Source organism: Gigantopelta aegis, chromosome 15 (genome assembly GCF_016097555.1).
Source record: "Gigantopelta aegis isolate Gae_Host chromosome 15, Gae_host_genome, whole genome shotgun sequence".
Classification (NCBI taxonomy): Eukaryota; Metazoa; Mollusca; class Gastropoda; order Neomphalida; family Peltospiridae; genus Gigantopelta; species Gigantopelta aegis.
The window spans coordinates 12,325,530-12,343,292 of NC_054713.1; the positions used below are offsets into that span (position 1 = coordinate 12,325,530).

General features: G+C 36.0%; 1 protein-coding gene across 1 annotated transcript in view; it reads left to right on the forward strand.

The window, feature by feature from the left end:
* Positions 1 to 17,763, forward strand: part of LOC121390363 — a 310,647-nt gene that overhangs the window by 229,131 nt on the left and 63,753 nt on the right. Inside the window, exons 92-100 of the mRNA XM_041522159.1 lie at positions 150 to 244; positions 1,720 to 1,905; positions 3,890 to 4,070; positions 5,320 to 5,489; positions 6,603 to 6,730; positions 8,913 to 9,156; positions 11,810 to 11,981; positions 14,335 to 14,578; positions 17,516 to 17,633. Of these exons, the coding sequence (XP_041378093.1) occupies positions 150 to 244; positions 1,720 to 1,905; positions 3,890 to 4,070; positions 5,320 to 5,489; positions 6,603 to 6,730; positions 8,913 to 9,156; positions 11,810 to 11,981; positions 14,335 to 14,578; positions 17,516 to 17,633 (1,538 nt within the window). The remainder of the gene's footprint in view (positions 1 to 149; positions 245 to 1,719; positions 1,906 to 3,889; positions 4,071 to 5,319; positions 5,490 to 6,602; positions 6,731 to 8,912; positions 9,157 to 11,809; positions 11,982 to 14,334; positions 14,579 to 17,515; positions 17,634 to 17,763) is intronic.

Sequence of the window (17,763 nt, forward strand, 5' to 3'; positions counted from 1 at the left end):
TGGGGACACAAATACTCACATGATAAATAACCATAGAATACTTCTTTATATTCAGACTTATTCATGATGGTCCAGGCTCAATGTTGATGTTTAATAGGGATACAAATACTCACATGATAAATAACCATAGAATACTTCTTTATATTCAGAGTTATTCACGATGGTCCGGGCTCTATGACGGTGTTTAATGGAGATACACCTCTTCAGGATCTGCTCTACACCAGATCAAATAAATATGTGGCAGGTAATGAAATATATCAGCATATATAGGCCATTGAAACTTGGTTTGTAGTTGCACCTATGAATGTTATTTTCAATGCACACTAAATTTTGATTTTAATATTAACATTTTATTTTTTAATTAAAATACTTTAGTGTTCCATTCATTATTAATCAAATTTTTGTGGTTAGGTCAATTTCTCACTAATTTTTAATGAAACTTGGTTTATAGTGGCATCTGTGAATGTTCATCTGAATGAATGGTAGGGGGGAAAAGAAGAACACTAACCAATAGGGTTTTTTGTTGTTGTTGTAAAGTGCATTATCTATGCATGGCTCGTAAACATTATTGGTACAAATTACATTGATTCTTCGAAATGACACAGTGAACTTATATCTCAAAAGCCTAGGAAACCAGTCTTGAATAGTGATCTTTTCCATGGTTTCATGCAAAACATTTAACTAGTGTATCTTCTGTTCTACTGGAGATGCTGGGTTGGTGGAGAGTTCTAATGCTTTGAAAATGGAGTCCTTATGACACTTAAACTTTTTAAAACCAAAATCGCACACTGAGTCTCCATAACCATTATAAAAATATTTAACAGTACTCAGTAGGTTAGTTATTTATAATTAATCAAATACTTCATTTCAGAAAATGAATACTACACCAAATGTATAAAATATTTAAGTCTTTAGGTTAATTAATTAATTAATCACTTCCTTCATGCAAACTAGGATAAAATGCTATAACCTACAAATCTCTCATAACTTAGTTAATGGTCTTTAATTTAATTAATTTCCTCCTTCCAGCAAACTGGAATCGGATAATACTGTCTCCACAGCTATTATAAAATATTTAACAGTCTTTAGGTTAGTTAATGAATTAATCACTTTTTTCTACAAAATGGGATGGAATACTAATATCTACACAGCTGTCATAAGATATTTAACAATCGTTAGGTTAATTAATGAATTAATTACTTCCTTCCAGCAAACTGGAATTGAATACTTCATTCTACACTGCTATTATAAAATATTTAACAGTCTTTGGGTTAATTAATGAATTAATAACTTCCTTCTAGCAAACTGGGATGGAATACTAATATCTACACAGCTGTCGTAAGATATTTAACAATATTTAGGTTAATTAAAGAATTAATCACTTCCCTTCTAGCAAACTGGGATGGACTACTACATTCTACACTGCTATTATAAAATATTTAACAGTCATTAGGTTAATTAATGAATTAATCACTTCCTTCCAGCAAATTGGGATAGAATACTAATATCTACACAACTGCTGTAAGATATTTAACAATCTTTAGGTCAGTTAATGAATTAAACACTTCCTTCCAGTAAACTGAGATGGAATACTACATTCTACACGGCTATTATAAAATATTTAATTAATTAATCACTTCCTTCCAGTAAACTGAGATGGAATACTACATTCTTCACAGCTATTATAAAATATTTAATTAATTAATCACTTCCTTCCAGCAAACTGGGATGGAATTCAGGACCGAGAATCGGGTATTCTTGGATACACATGGACAGTGGGACGTTCTCCCTGTGAAGAATTGATTCACCCGCACCACGACCCTCACAAACACTTCTTCGACAAATCCGAGTGGACAAATATTGGATTAATCTCCCCTATACCAGCCGAACACAACCCTCTCCCAGGTACAGTAGATCTTGTAGTCATGTAAACACAGATGAAACTTTTTCCAGATTTATTTTGAATTCCAGATTTTTACATGGGTTGATGTTGAGGGTAGAATGATGGAAATGCAGGGTAAAAAGGTCTCAGGTTAGCACATTTTGCCAGAATATGTGTATAATTTTTGCCCGAATTTGAGGTTTTGCCCCAGCCCCTGTGTCTCGTACACTTATGGAAGTGATTGTTTCCTATTGTCATTTGCTCAATAATATATGTTAGACAAGTGGCCTTAAGTGGGAAATGATTGTTTCCTATTGCCATTCGCTCAATAATATGTTAGACAAGTGGCCTTAAGTGGGAAATGGTTGTTTCCTGTTGTCATTCGCTCAATAATACATGTTAGACAAGTGGCCTTAAGTGGGAAATGATTGTTTCCTATTGTCATTCGCTCAATAATATGTTAGACAAGTGGCCTTAAGTGGGAAATGGTTGTTTCCTGTTGTCATTGCTCAATAATACATGTTAGACAAGTGCCTTAAGTTTCCTGATTGTTTCCTATTGTCATTCGCTCAATAATATATGTTATAAGTGCCTTAAGTGGGAAATGATTGTTTCCTATTGCCATTCGCTCAATAATATGTTAGACAAGTGGCCTTAAGTGGGAAATGGTTGTTTCCTGTTGTCATTCGCTCAATAATACATGTTAGACAAGTGGCCTTAAGTGGGAAATGATTGTTTTCTGTTGTCATTCGCTCAATAATATATGTTAGACAAGTGGCCTTAAGTGGGAAATGATTGTTTCCTATTGTCATTCACTCAGTAATATGTGTTAGACAATTGGCCTTAAGTGGGAAATGATTGTTTCCTATATTGTCATTCGCTCAATAATATATGTTAAACAAGTGGCAGCAAGTGGGAAATGATTGTTTCCTGTTGCCATTCGCTCAATAATACATGTTAGACAAGTGGCAGTAAGTGGGAAATGATTGTTCTCTATTGTCATTCCCTCAATAATACATGTTAGACAAGTGGCAGTAAGTGGGAAATGATTGTTTCCTGTTGTCATTCGCTCAATAATATATGTTAGACAAGTGGCAGTAAGTGGGAAATGATTGTTCACTGTTGCCATTTGCTAACTATTTTTTTTATAAAAGCCATGTTCATTTGTCAAAAGATCAAAAATACATAAAATAATTTTCATTTGTGAAGGATAAATATATGTGTGAAAGTGCATCCTATGATGTCTACATGTCAGAATTACCAAATGTTTGACATCCAATAGCTGATGATCCAATGTGCACTAGTGGTGTCGTTGAACAAAACAAACCTTTACTCTTAACTAAATTGTTCAATACTGGGATAGGTTCAGGTAAATGTCCTTTTAGTACATTTAAACATGTTTACTAAATTTTGGTAGGACATATTCATGACATACGTACAAAATGATGTACATCTGTCATACACTTTGTGAACATCTGGGTATAATTACTTCGAAAAGTATATATGCATATTGCTTTTATGAGAGTTTTTATTTATAATATAAAGCTATGAACAGGTGTGGTTTCTTCTTTGTTCTTAAAAAAAAAGTGTTATAGCTTTTAAACTGTACCAATTATTGAAGTTTAAACCAATATTTATAAACTGAGTAGGAGGTTGACCTTTTCATGAAATAATTGTCCTATATGAGATGATTTCAGAGAATAAAAATGTGTTATTTAACAGGTGGCTGCATAATACAGGTCAGTTTGTACTATATTAGATGATTTGAGAGAATGAAACGGTGAAAAATGCATTCTGTGGTATTAGAAACAACAGGATGACCAGAAACACTTCGATTCTACGGAAATGGATAATCTAAACAATAAAATATAAGTAATGTTTGATTTCAGTGTACATAAATGGCTCTAATAGTCAAAAAAACATGTTGTAGTGTTTAAAAACTAGGGTATGTCTCTTTAACACAGGTGGCCATTAGAGCAGGTTTCATTGTATTTGTTTTCATTTCAGATGGGTTGTACTATATAACTGTGCGTGCTTTGAATAATGTGAAATATGGTGGCCCACTGACGACAACAATCTGTCATACGACGCCGTACGCCATCGACAACACCAAGCCATTTGTACATGAAGTGTTCAATGTCAAATACGACGAAGAAACGTTCATTGTTAGTGCACAGTACAATGCCACGTAAGTTTAAATATATAAATATACAACTCTTAATTCGCTAGGTATATATGGACAACACTTTGTCATGCCATCACATACGCCATCGACAACACCAAGCCATTTGTGCATGAAGTATTCAACATTAAATACAACAAAGAAACATTCACTGTCAGTACACTACAATGCACCGTAAATTTATATATACTACAGTACTCTAAATTCGGTGGGGATATTTGAACAACAATATGTCACATCATCCCATACTCCATCAACAACACCAAGCCATTTGTGCATGAAATGTTTAACGTCAAATACGATGAAGAAACATTCATTTTCAGTGCACAGTACAATGCAACATAAGTTTAAATATACATGTACTGCTCAACTTGCGCTAGGTATATTTGGAAAAAAATGTCAAGTAAAGTAACTGTATGTATTGTATTCTATGTATGACATATCTACAGTTTGCTTTGTTTAACAACACCACTAGAGCACATTGATTTGTTAAAACATCAGCTATTGCATATCAAACATTTAGTAATTTTGATATATTGTCTTAGAGAGGAAACCTGCTACATTTTTCCATTATGCACCATCCCACAGACAAGATAGCACATACCACGACCTTTCATATATCAGTTGTGGTGCACTGCTAGCACAAGGACATACCTAACTAGTCTTGCATATATATATACACGATGATATATGGAACATCCAAACCACATATAGTCTCATTGATCACATGTTAAACGAATTTAAGATGTGCACAAATTGTTTATCATGACATATATCTGGTATATCCCGAGCGTACTTTGTGTAGTATTCTATTTTATTCTTTCCACCAGTAGTCACAGGCCTGGAAATATATTTTTTGGTGATGCGTGTCAAAATTACCTACATGTATGTCAATCAATATAAGCCTATCATAAATGAAAATGTGCCTGTTGTCAAATGATGAAATAATATTACTATTGTCCTTTATTAATCATATACTGTTACATATATATACTCGTAGAATGACTTTACATGATTAAGTAAAACCCATCTAAACAGTTGTGTTTTTGCTTCAAATGCATTTTTTTTTTTTTTTTAATTCAGAATTGAACAAAATACTCTTTCAGTTGCAGTTGTTACAATATGCATGTTTAATATATATGATATGACATTTCTGTTAAAGAAAATATTCACTGAAATACCTTATTGTGTTATAAATTTCAAAACTTCAGATTTTGTGAGTTGTAAATTGTCTCGTTATTCTTAAAAACTTCAGTGATCCAGAGTCGCACATCAGAGAAGTTGATATCTGTATAGGGGAGACAACTCACGACTGCTACATTATGCAGTGGCAGCGGCTGAAACATTCAGAAACGGGAGTCAGCTACAAGTTTGAGATTCCGGGCGGAAAACCTGCTTGGGTGAAAATACGTGCCATCAATCATGGTAATTTGTGATTATATATTGTTTCACTTTTACAAGCTACATCGTTTCCATTTGAGAGATTTATTGAGGATTTTTCACAAAGGTCTCATGTCAAATGGGATTGGGAAAATCAGTGTAAGTAAATCATACTTGGGATATGTTTTCATGCCACTGACTGATGCAGCACACCACTTTTAATTTAACTTTTTAGAACAGACATAATTAAATACATATATTGAGAATGTTTAGCATAGAAATTGGTAAATTTTAGCATAGAAATTGGTAAATTTTAGCATAGAAGTTGAGAACTTTTAGCATAGAAATTGAGAATTTTTAGCATAGAAATTGGGCATTTTCAGCATAGAAATTGGGAATTTTCAGTGCCACTTTCTCTTGGGAAGGGGCCTATATGTTCAGACCCTGGATAAAAACCTGCATATGTACGTTTTGCCTGTCCATTTTCCGTGAATTTTAATAATGTGTCTGACATGTCTGTGTCAGTGATAAAATGCTCGCTTGATGCGTGACTGATCTAGGATCGACCACTGTCGGTGGGCCCATTGGGCTATTTCTCGTTCCAGCCAGTGCACCATGACTGGTATATCAAAGGACATGGTACATGTATGTGTTATCTTTTATGTGTGATGGTGCATATAAAAGATTCCTTACTACCAATGGAAAAATGTAGCAGGATTCCTCTCTTAAGACTATATGTCAAAAAATTACCAAATGTTTTATATCCAGTAGTAGATGATTAAGAAAAAATTGTTGTGTTCTGGTGGTGTCGTTAACCAAAACAAACTTCAACTTTAAGGATAATATTCAGTATTTTAGTGGTCATATTCAGTATTTTAGTGGTGATAATCAGTATTTTAGTGGTGATATTCAGTATTTTAGTGGTGATATTCAGTATTTTAGTGGTGATGTTCAGTATTTTAGTGATGATATTCAATCAGAATGGAATAAAATTTTATGCTGTATTGAAACTAATTGTCTGTGTAATTGAAAATATCTCAAGTAAACAGTTGAGTCAGGCTTATGTCATGTGACCTATATTTTTGGTTATTGGTTATTTATAGTCATCATATGTTTCCCATGTGTATAGTGATTACAGGATAAATTGTATGTTTTCAGTTGACCTAATGAAAGTCCGATCCGCCGACAGTCCTATTGTGATTGACATCACACCTCCAACTCCAGGAATAGTGTATGATGGTTCAATCTACAAACACGATCTTGACTTCACAAAGAATAACACAGAGGTTGGATATTTAGGATATTACCTGATCTGAGCGTCCATTTCATATCATGTTTATGTCCCGAGTGAAATAGTTTAATAGTAGAAATTATAAAATTAATACAAAATGGTAGCGAGTTCAGTATTATATTTATTACCTATAATCAATTTAATTTATATCACTGACCTTGTTTGATTGACATTCCAGTAAGGTTTAAATGCACCAGTCGTATGACATTGAAGTGTTACATGCTACTTGATATTCTTGTGCACGTAACACACTGATATATAAACCAAAATATTTTCCATCATATGGGTAATAACTTCCAATTCTAGGTATGTAAGTTAGTGTATAATATGAATTCATATGTTACTGTTAATTGATCTGTTATTTTTAAAAAAATATATTTTAGATAAGTTAATTTTGATTAAAATTAGGCAATTTGTTTTATAAAGTTGCATTTACTTAATGTGTATTTGTGGCCATATATGTCCAGTAATTATGGCTATTATTCCCAATAACTATGAGTATTTTAGCAGAATATATTTTGGAAATGAACTAAGATTCATAACCCAATATTTCATGATCTTCGTTGTCGGCCAAACGGTCAAATTTATTATCAAATTAGCTATCACAAACTTAAAAATTACCACGATGCATGTTCCGCCATTGTTGTCAAGTGAAAATATTATTTAAAGAAAAAACGTTTTGAACTCCAAGTATTTCTCATGCAAAAACAAAAAATTAAACTGGCCATTATTAAGAAGATTAGTCTTGATCAGTGTTGTTCTATTATTATTCCAGTCAGTGCCATGTGCAAAATGGTGGGAATTATGAATGAGTTAATATATTTTATGCAGTGTACAATGTTTTGGCTTGCGTGACATTGGGTCAGATACATGTATCTCACCTACAGTAGTTGAAAAGGTTAAAATGTGCTGAAGTGTTTTTAACAAACATTCCTTTCCTTTATATATGATAACAGACCTCGGCTATGAGGAAATTGAGGGGAGTGTTTAATTGCTTCACAAACGTAGATCATAGGGAGTCATATTTAAGATATTGCCATATAAATTGATACCATATACATGTACATGTAATTGTGCATGCTATTAAGGCGAGCTAAAAATTACTCTCCTTGAACTAGTCTTAAGGTGGGTGATGGAGAGCAGGAGTGATAGCTCACCTTACATGTCAAGGTTTGTGATTTACTATGTAAATGCCTCTTTCAAATAGTTTAACCGGCCTCGCCATCACACTACAGGCTGGTAGGTACAGGGTTCGCAGTCCGGTACCAGCTCCAACCCAGAGCGAGTTCTTTAGGGCTCAATGGGTAGGTGTAAACCACTTGCACCGACCAGTGATCCATAACTGGTTCAACAAAGGCCATGGTTTGTGCTATCCTGCCTGTGGGAAGCGCAAATAAAAGATCCCTTGCTGCTAATCGGAAGAGTAGCCCATGTAATGGCGACAGCGGGTTTCCTCTCAAAATATGTGGTCCTTAACCATATGTATGACGCCATATAACCATAAATAACAAAATGTGTTGAGTGCGTCGTTAAATAAAACACTTCTTTCTTTCTTTCTTTCAATGGGTATGTGTAAGACCACTACAACCTCTTCTCTTTCACTAACTAAAACTAACAACTAACTCACTGTCCATGACAGACAGCCCAGATAGCTGAGGTGTGTGCCCAGGACAGCATGTTTGAACCTTATTGGAAATAAGTTGAAATGAAAATTAAATAGTTTGTTCCAGCCAGTGCACCATGACTGGCATTTCAAAGGCTGGTATGTGCTATCCTGTCCGTGGGATGGCACAAGTAAAAGATAACTTGCTACTGATGTAAAAATGTAGTGGGTTTCTTCTCTGAGACTTTTTCAAAGCTACCAAATCTTTGACATTCAGTAGCTGATGATTAATAAATCAATGTTTTCAGATAGAATCATAAATATTTCATAATAGATTTTATATGCATTCTTTTCTGCGTTTTTTTTTTTAGACATGCAAACTGGGCAGACTTTTTTGATGCAGAATCTGGAATTGCCTTCTACATGCTACAACTTTCTATAGATCTTATATGCATTCTTTTTTGTGTTTTAGATCTGTGCAAACTGGGCAGACTTTTTTGATACGGAATCTGGAATTGCCTTCTATATGCTACAACTTTCTATCGATTTTATATACATTTTTTTTCTTTTTTAGATCTGTGCAAACTGGGCAGACTTTTTTGATACAGAATCTGGAATTGCCTTCTACACACTACAACTTCTGGACAGTGAGAACAATATACTGAATGAACTTGCGGAGCTACCACGACACTCCCACGAAGCCTGCATGAAGTTGGATGAAGAGAAATACTTGGAACACAATCGGACATACCACATGGCTGTCTGGGCAAGCAATGCGGGTCACAAGCAACTCAACTCTTCAGCTGCCTCTGATGGAGGTAAGAGTAGCCCATGAAGTGGCGACAGCGGGTTTCCTCTCTCAATATCTGCGTGGTCCTTAATCATATGTCTAACGCCATATAGCTATCAATAAAATGTGTTGAGTGTATCGTTAAATAAAACATTTCCTTTCCTTCTTACTAGTTTAACGTGCCCATATACCACTAGGGTTTCAAACATGCCCATCCCAAGTCCGACCTCCAATAAGATTGGTGATGGAGAGGGGGAGGGGTTGAAAATGGGCAGAATTTTGAAAATAGCAATTAATAAAAAAGTTAATAGAATAAATAAAAAAAATAAAAAGGTTACAAGCCAAATATTTACATAATTTGGAGCATTTTAGAAGGACAGTCCAAAACTAAATAAGAGAAAGAAGAGAGGATCGGACTATTTAATAATATTTAAAAAAAAGAAGTAATTTCGACATATTATTTTGAACGCAGATCTAAAAGTTTAAAGTCCGATCGATATGTCCACGCAAGTGGCCTCATTAAGGCCGTTTGGGTGCACAGCTTAAAGGGACGAGATGGGTTGCATCCCGTCAAGAAAACCCCTAGATTGACAGTCGATAGACGGGCCCGACTCCGGAGGATACGAGATGGTATCACTATAAAGCAAGGTAAAGTCTAGAAAAGAGTAGTAGGGGCCGACCCCGCTTCCTATTTCTTCTTAGAGTGGGGCGGTCAATCTTCCAGTGCTGCTAGGACAGGCTCGGACATGTAGAGACTAAATGCGAACAACCGTGGCGTTCTGCAGAATGGCCGTCATACGAGTCACGAAAAAAACCAAGTCGACAGTCAGATGGAGAAATGACGTGGAGGCAAGGAATCTCGCTAAAAAAGAATCCATCCTGGTGGTGCAGACTGTCGAAACGAGAAGCGTTCCAGCGTTCAATCAGTTCTAATGGCCGCATACATCCCAGTAGTAAACTTCATTTCGCTGACAAAAACAATGAAACGAAGGATCCTCAAGTCGAGCACATGAAAGTACGTGCAGTGTGCACAAGCGAAACAAACACGTCTTACCGCGTGGAGCTCCAGACTGGGAATCAAAAATATTTCCTGCTCCTTCTGATGGAGGTATCCATTCAACTGATTGGGGTTTTCTCATTCCAATCAGTGCATCACAACAGGTCAAAGGCCGCAGTGTGTGCTTTTTTGTATGTGGGAAAGTGCCTATAAAAGATCCCTTGCTGTATTAGGAAAACCACAACTGCTCAAAGGCTGTGGTGTGTGCTACCCTGTATGTGGGAAAGTGCCTATAAAAGATCCCTTGCTGTATTAGGAAAACCACAACTGCTCAAAGGCTGTGGTGTGTGCTACCCTGTATGTGGGAAAGTGCATATAAAAGATCCCTTGCCACATTAAGAAAAACGTAGCTGGTTTTAATGAATGTGGTCTAGTGGTGTCGTTAAACAAAACAAACTTTTAACTAATGGAAGTGAGCTTATTCATAATTTGTCTGCTATTTAGACCCATACTGGTCCAAAAGGAACAGACTATAGGTTTCATCTCTGTCTTTCGGGGCGGGACTGTAGCCTAGTGGTAAAGCATTCGCTTGATGTGCGGTTGGTCTGAGATCGATCCCCATTGGTGGGCCTATTGGGCTATTTCTCGATCCAGCCAGTGCACCACGACTGGTTTATCAAAGGTCGTGGTATGTACTACCCTGTCTGTGGGATGGTGCATATAAAAGATCCCTTGCTGCTGATCGAAAAGAGTAGCCCATGAAGTGGCGACAGTGGGTTTCCTCTCTCAATATCTGTGTGGTCCTTAACCATATGTCCGACGCCATATAACCATAAATAAATTGTGTTGAGTGTGTCATTAAATAAAACATTTCCTTCCTTCATCTCTGTCTTTCCATCTGTCTGTCTGTCTGTCCATCTGTCTATCCCACATGTAGTTTTCCAGACTATTTTGTATTTTGAAATTTACAGATCAATTGTGACTTTCATGGTCATTTACACATTTTTGACAGAGTTATGGCCCTTGAACTTAGGAGATAAGTGGAAACAAAATCAAGTGCCCAAAAATATGGAAATTTGTCTGGTCATCATATGTTGCCATTGTATATATATATAGTGACTGTAGGATAAAATTCAAATACTTCTAATGTTCATATAATTATTTCTAACCAATTGTATAATCGAAAGTTTATTAATTGGTGCCAACCGATTATATTCTATAATTAAGAATTGTATCTGTTATTTCTTTTACGTTTATCACGGTATGAATTTTTTTTTTTATCTTCAAACTGAATCAGTGAAGCCGTTCTCACATAAATTTGCGGATGATTTTTCTTGTTCATACCCAGATGAACGTAAAAGAAATAACAGAGAATACTTCTAATTAAATCTGAATCATACTTGCTAATAATAACACTAAAAGTGCATATTTTATTTTGGATTATTTTTGGTCCATAAACGATAACGCTCAATAAGACAACTTGCTCATATAAAATGACTTCAGCAAATATGACATTCCCTGAGGACATAATTATTATGTTCATTGAGAAATGAAACAACTCTCGTTGCTATGTGTGGACTAATGGGATGACGTTATGTTGTAATGAACAGAAATTTAATTATTCGATGATTTAAGTTCCAACATATTCACATTAATAGTTATTGCTGTGTTTGTTTACTTACAGTTTTGGTTGACCTGACACCTCCTGTGGCTGGAGAAATCATTGACGGCAAGCTTGGCGGTTTTGAAGACATCTCATTCAGTCTACACAGGGCAACCGTAGCCGCCCAGTGGCGTAACTTCTCCGACATGGAATCTGACATCAGGGATTTTGAACTGGAAATAACCCGTGCAGTGTAAGAATTCTTTATATACAGTAACTGATGGGGGGAAAAAATACATGACATAATGCATGACATTTTAAAATCAAAATTAATTCATTACTAGCATAATTATGTCTGTATAAATATGAAGACATAATGTGAAAGTGAAGTATGTTACTAATATGGAGTTAAAGAGAGAATATCTAGTTAATGATGTCGGATATCTGCTTTTTATTAGGATCTCTGCGAGTACTCGGGCATGGGTCGAATCTAGCAAGACTCTAGTCCATTCACAGGTCTCGAGTACCCGTATGCATGAGGTGAATTACAATGGTCCACTATAATACAATGGACAATGTAGGACAATAATTTCATCAGTAGATAATCAACAATATAACTTACACAATAATTATATGATTATGCGTCAGTTTCTTTTTTTAAACTGGCCGTCCGTCCTTCACAACACTGAACATATCAACCGGTTTCTAAATGCAATACAATAACATGATTTGACATCCATGTTCAGTGCTGGAATTAAGATGCATAATGCTATTTTACTTTATTCCTTAATCTCGTTGGGTATTCCTTAATAGTGTCGGGTACTCTGGTCCAAGTCAAGTTTGACACTTGAGCACTCGAGTCCAATATGTTGGACTCATGGAGGCCCTATTTTTTATCATCCATTAAAGGCCTTTGTAGGAGATATCGCTGGCACTATAATTTGCGATATCTCCTGTGATATTCTCCTAGGAGATATCGCTGGCAATATAATTTGCGATATCTCCTGCGATATTCTCCTAGGAGATATCGCTTCTTTTGTTATGTCACTGTGCATGTTTCAGGGCTAAACCAATCATTAGTGATGTCACGCCACTATTGTTCTGCTAGTTAACAAGTCTACCGCTGCCAAATATAGTGACATTGAACCCACATTACTGACATTGTAATGATAATGGATGATGAAAAGAATACCCCCCTTATGTCTTGTGGTATCATATTTATCAGCACTCGTTGATAAAAGTATAAAAATCCTCGGCAAGCCTCGGATATCATACTTTTATCAACTTGTGCTGATAAATTATGATATCACAAGACACAAGGGGAATATCCTCAGTATTCAGCCTGACCAGGAAAAAGCAGATATCTGACGTCACTAAAGGGAAAAGCTATTATTTCTGTTATTTCAACCACATTGTATGATGACCTACATGTAGATGTCAAATGAGCAATTTTATAATTAATGTAGCTATGTGCGTGACGTCAAAAGTCATATCAAGCTACTATCCGGATATGACTCTGCTTTATCTGTTATCGACTGGCCTCGGTGGTATTGTGGTTAGGCCATCGGTCGACAGGCTGGTAGGTACTGGGTTCGGATCCCAGTCGAGGCATGGGATTTTAAATCCAGATACCGACTCCAAACCCTGAGTGAGTGCTCCGCAAGGCTCAATGGGTAGGTGTAAAACCACTTGCACCGACCAGTGATCCATAATTGGTTCAACAAAGGCCATGGTTTGTGCTATCCTGCCTATGGGAAGCCCAAATAAAAGATCCTTTGCGGCCTATCGTAAAAGAGTAGCCTATGTGGCGACAGTGGGTTTTCTCAAAAAAAACAGTGTCAGAATGACCATGTGTTTGACGTCCAATAGCTGATGATAAGATAAAAATCAATGTGCTCTAGTGGCGTCGTTAAATCAAACATTTGTTTTTTTTATCTGTCATCATATTCTGTCAATAGAAATGGTGGTTGCAGGATAAATGTCAGTAATATGGTTATAGCTTCCTGACACTACTATAAGGGTTTTCATTGCAGTCAGTATTTGCATTTGCTATTTGTGTGTTGTCTTATTTTCTTTCCATCAATATTAAATGTCACTGGCAGGTGCACTGTTATAAAACTGATTTTAGTTTTTTCACCTTGTATACATCTGCGAAAATGGTTTTCACTATTCCATCAGTACAAACCACGTACTCGTAATAAGCAAACTGTTATGTCTAAAGCATATTGAGTACCTGGGTTTTAATTTTACATAATGTTTGGTTTTTTTCCGGATTTCAGTTACTGACATTTGTCATTTCTGATTACAGTTACTGACATTTGTCATTTCCGATTTCAGTTACTGACATTTGTCATTTCCGATTTCAGTTACTGACATTTGTCATTTCTGATTTCAGTTACTGACATTTGTCATTTCAATTTTATATTCACTTTTAAAATTAATGTTAATTAACTAAATGTCTATTTATGAAGTACATAATTCATAACTAGACGCCTTTGGGTCGCTACGCTGATAAAGTTTGGTCGCCACTTCCATATGTACCATCTTGAAGTCATCAAGACAAAGTGTATTTAATATATTCTTTACACCTCTTTTTTTTAACCTAGAGACATGAATGAAGACTATCAAGTAATTCATAACTGGAAGTCTTTGGGTCGTTACGCTGATAAAGTCGAGTGGCACCACTTCCATCTTAACCATCGGGACGTGGTCAAGTCGAAACTGCGCGTCACAAATGGAGCCCTGAACAACATTGAGCTGGAGTCGTCTGGCTTTGTTGTGGACCTCACAGCTCCGGTACTCGTGTACCTCGGAGACGGGGCTGAGGCCAAATTCGACATTGAGTATCAGGTTGGTAATCGATAAAGTAGCAGGCGAGTTATCCTTTGTTAAAGTATAAGGTGGGTAATCCTTAAAATATCAGGTGAGTAATCCTTTGTAAAGTATCAGGTGAGTAATCCTTTGTTAAAGTGCCGGGTGAGTAATCCTTTGTTAAAGTGTCTGGTGAGTAATCCTTTGTTAAAGTGTCAGGTGAGTAATCCTTAAAATATGTTAGTAATAATTAAAATATTAAGTGAGTAATCATTTGTTAAAGTGTCAGGTGAGTAATAATTTGTTGAAATTTCTAACATGTGAATAATCCTTTAAGTATCAGACCTCTAAGTAATCCCTTGTTAAGTGACAGGTGAGTAATCCTTTGTTAAAGTGTCAGGTGTGTAATCCTTTGTGAAGTACCAGGTGAGTAATCCTTTGTTAAGTGTCAGTTGAGTAATCCTTTATTAAAGTGTCTGGTGAGTCATCCTTTAAGTATCAAGTGAGTAATCCTTTGTTAAGTATCAGGTGAGTAATCCTTTGTTAAGTATCAGGTGAGTAATCCTTTGTTAAGTATCAGGTGAGTAATCCTTTGCTAAATTATCAGGTGAGTAATCCTCAATGAAAGTATCAGGATCATTTGTATCCTTTGTTAAAGGTGCATCCTAACATGTTGATGTATGAATTGAAGGAATAATTACATAACATATTAATGTATTTTGAGTTGAGTAGACCTCAATTTGTTATATGGCTGTGAAATATGGGGATATGAAAACAACATCATCTTCTTGTAAAAAAAGTGACCCCATTTTTCATGTTATATGGTGAACTTGGTAAAATGCCAGTCGAGTTGACTATTCACAAAAGATTAGTTTGTTATTGGGCACGAGTTATCTCAGGGAAACAATCTAAACTATCTCTTTTAATGATGAGAGGCCATATTAGCAATGGAACTAACTATAACTGGATTGCTGCTGTTAAACATATCTTAGATCACCTAGGAATGAGTAATATATGGCTATCACAAACCTTTCTATCTGTAAAATGGCTATCAAAACCTACAAACTTTTCAGAGAGCAACTAAATTTGTTAAAGATGCAATGTCACATGTTAAAGTTTCTTGTGAGCAGTCATTTGGGAAAGGTGCAATGTCACATGTTAAAGTTTCTTGTGAGCAGTCATTTGGAGAAGGTGCAATGTCACATGTTAAAGTTTCTTGTGAGCAGTCATTTGGGAAAGGTACAATGTCACATGTTAACATTTCTTGTGAGCAGTCATTTGGGAAAGGTGCAATGTCACATGTTAAAGTTTCTTGTGAGCAGTCATTTGGGAAAGGTGCAATGTCACATGTTAAAATTTCTTGTGAGTAGTCATTTGTTAAAGGTGCAATGTCACATATTAAAATTTCTTGTGAGTAGTCATTTGTTAAAGGTGCAAAGTCACGTTAAAATTTCTTGTGAGCTGTCATTTGTTAAAGGTGCAATGTCACATGTTAAAATTTCTTGTGAGTAGTCATTTGTTAAAGGTGCAATGTCACATATTAAAATTTCTTGTGAGTAGTCATTTGTTAAAGGTGCAAAGTCACGTTAAAATTTCTTGTGAGCTGTCATTTGTTAAAGGTGCAATGTCACATGTTAAAATTTCTTGTGATTAGTCATTTGTTAAAGATGCAATGTCACATGTTAAAATTTCTTGTGAGCAGTCATTTGGGAAAGGTGCAATGTGACATGTTAAAGTTTCTTGTGAGCAGTCATTTGTTAAAGGTGCAATGTCACATGTTAAAATTTCTTGTGAGTAGCCATTTGTTAAAGATGCAATGTCACATGTTAACATTTCTTGTGGGCATTCATTTGGGAAAGGTGCAATGTGACATGTTAAAGTTTCTTGTGAGCAGTCAGTTGTTAAAAGTGCAATGTGACATGTTAAAATTTCTTGTGAGTAGCCATTTGTTAAAGATGCAATATCACATGTTAACATTTCTTGTGAGCAGTCATTTGTTAAAGATGCAATGTCACATATTAAAGTTTCTTGTGAGCAGTCAATTGTTAAAGGTGCAATGTCACATGTTAAAGGTATAAGATGCAGCGTTACATGTTAAAGAGTCAAGGGTATTAAACCAATATACAGTGGCTATCTTAAAGTCATAGTTCACCTTTATAATTATTCTCAAATTATAGTGAAACCTCTCAAGACAGGACCCTCTGTAAACCAGAAATCCCTCAAATCCGGATGTTTTACAGAGTCCCTTTTTAAAAACCAGTACAGGACTTAACCTCTTTAAACTGGATCCCTCTTAATACTGGACATTTTTATTGGTCCCAAGGGTGTCCGGTGTAGAGAGGTTGCACTGTGTATATATTAAACAATATTTACCTATTGGAGAGAGGTGGGTTGTAGATCAGTCGTAAAGCACTCACTTGAAGTCATTGGATTGATATTTTTTTCAGCACTAACCAGTGCCCCTCAACTGTTACATTTTATGCCATAAATATTGTGGTATGTACTGTCCTGTCTGTGTGAAAATGCATATAAAAGATACCTTGCAGATTTTCAGTTGAAAAATATAATGTGAAGTAGAGTGTTTCCTCTCTTGCAGTCTAGACCAAACATCATCATAGTAACTATGTTAGACGCCGTATAGCTGTATTTACAAAGTGCCGAGATGATGTTAAACCTTCCTCTCTTGCAGTCTAGACCAAACATCATCATAGTAAGTATGTTAGATGCCGTATAGCTGTATTTACACAGTGCCGAGATGATGTTAAACCTTCCTCTCTTGCAGTCTAGACCAAACATCATCATAGTAACTATGTTAGACGCCGTATAGCTGTATTTACAAAGTGCCGAGATGATGTTAAACCTTCCTCTCTTGCAGTCTAGACCAAACATCATCATAGTAACTATGTTAGACGCCGTATAGCTGTATTTACACAGTGCCGAGATGATGTTAAACCTTCCTTTCTGTTCCTGTTTTAGAGCTCCTTGACAACTCTGGAGGCTAATTTCTTGTTTGTGGATGAAGAGTCTGGTCTTGATCACTTCAAGTACCAGGTGTTTGAGCTGTACGGTGGAAACAAACATCAGGTCTACCCAGGTAAAGTGTCCATCCTCATTGTTATCTTTTCTCTCATAATTAGTCCACTACTAGGGGCGGGACATAGTCCAGCGCTCGTTCGATGTGTGGTCGGTCTGTGATCAATCCCCGTCGGTGGGCCCATTGGGCT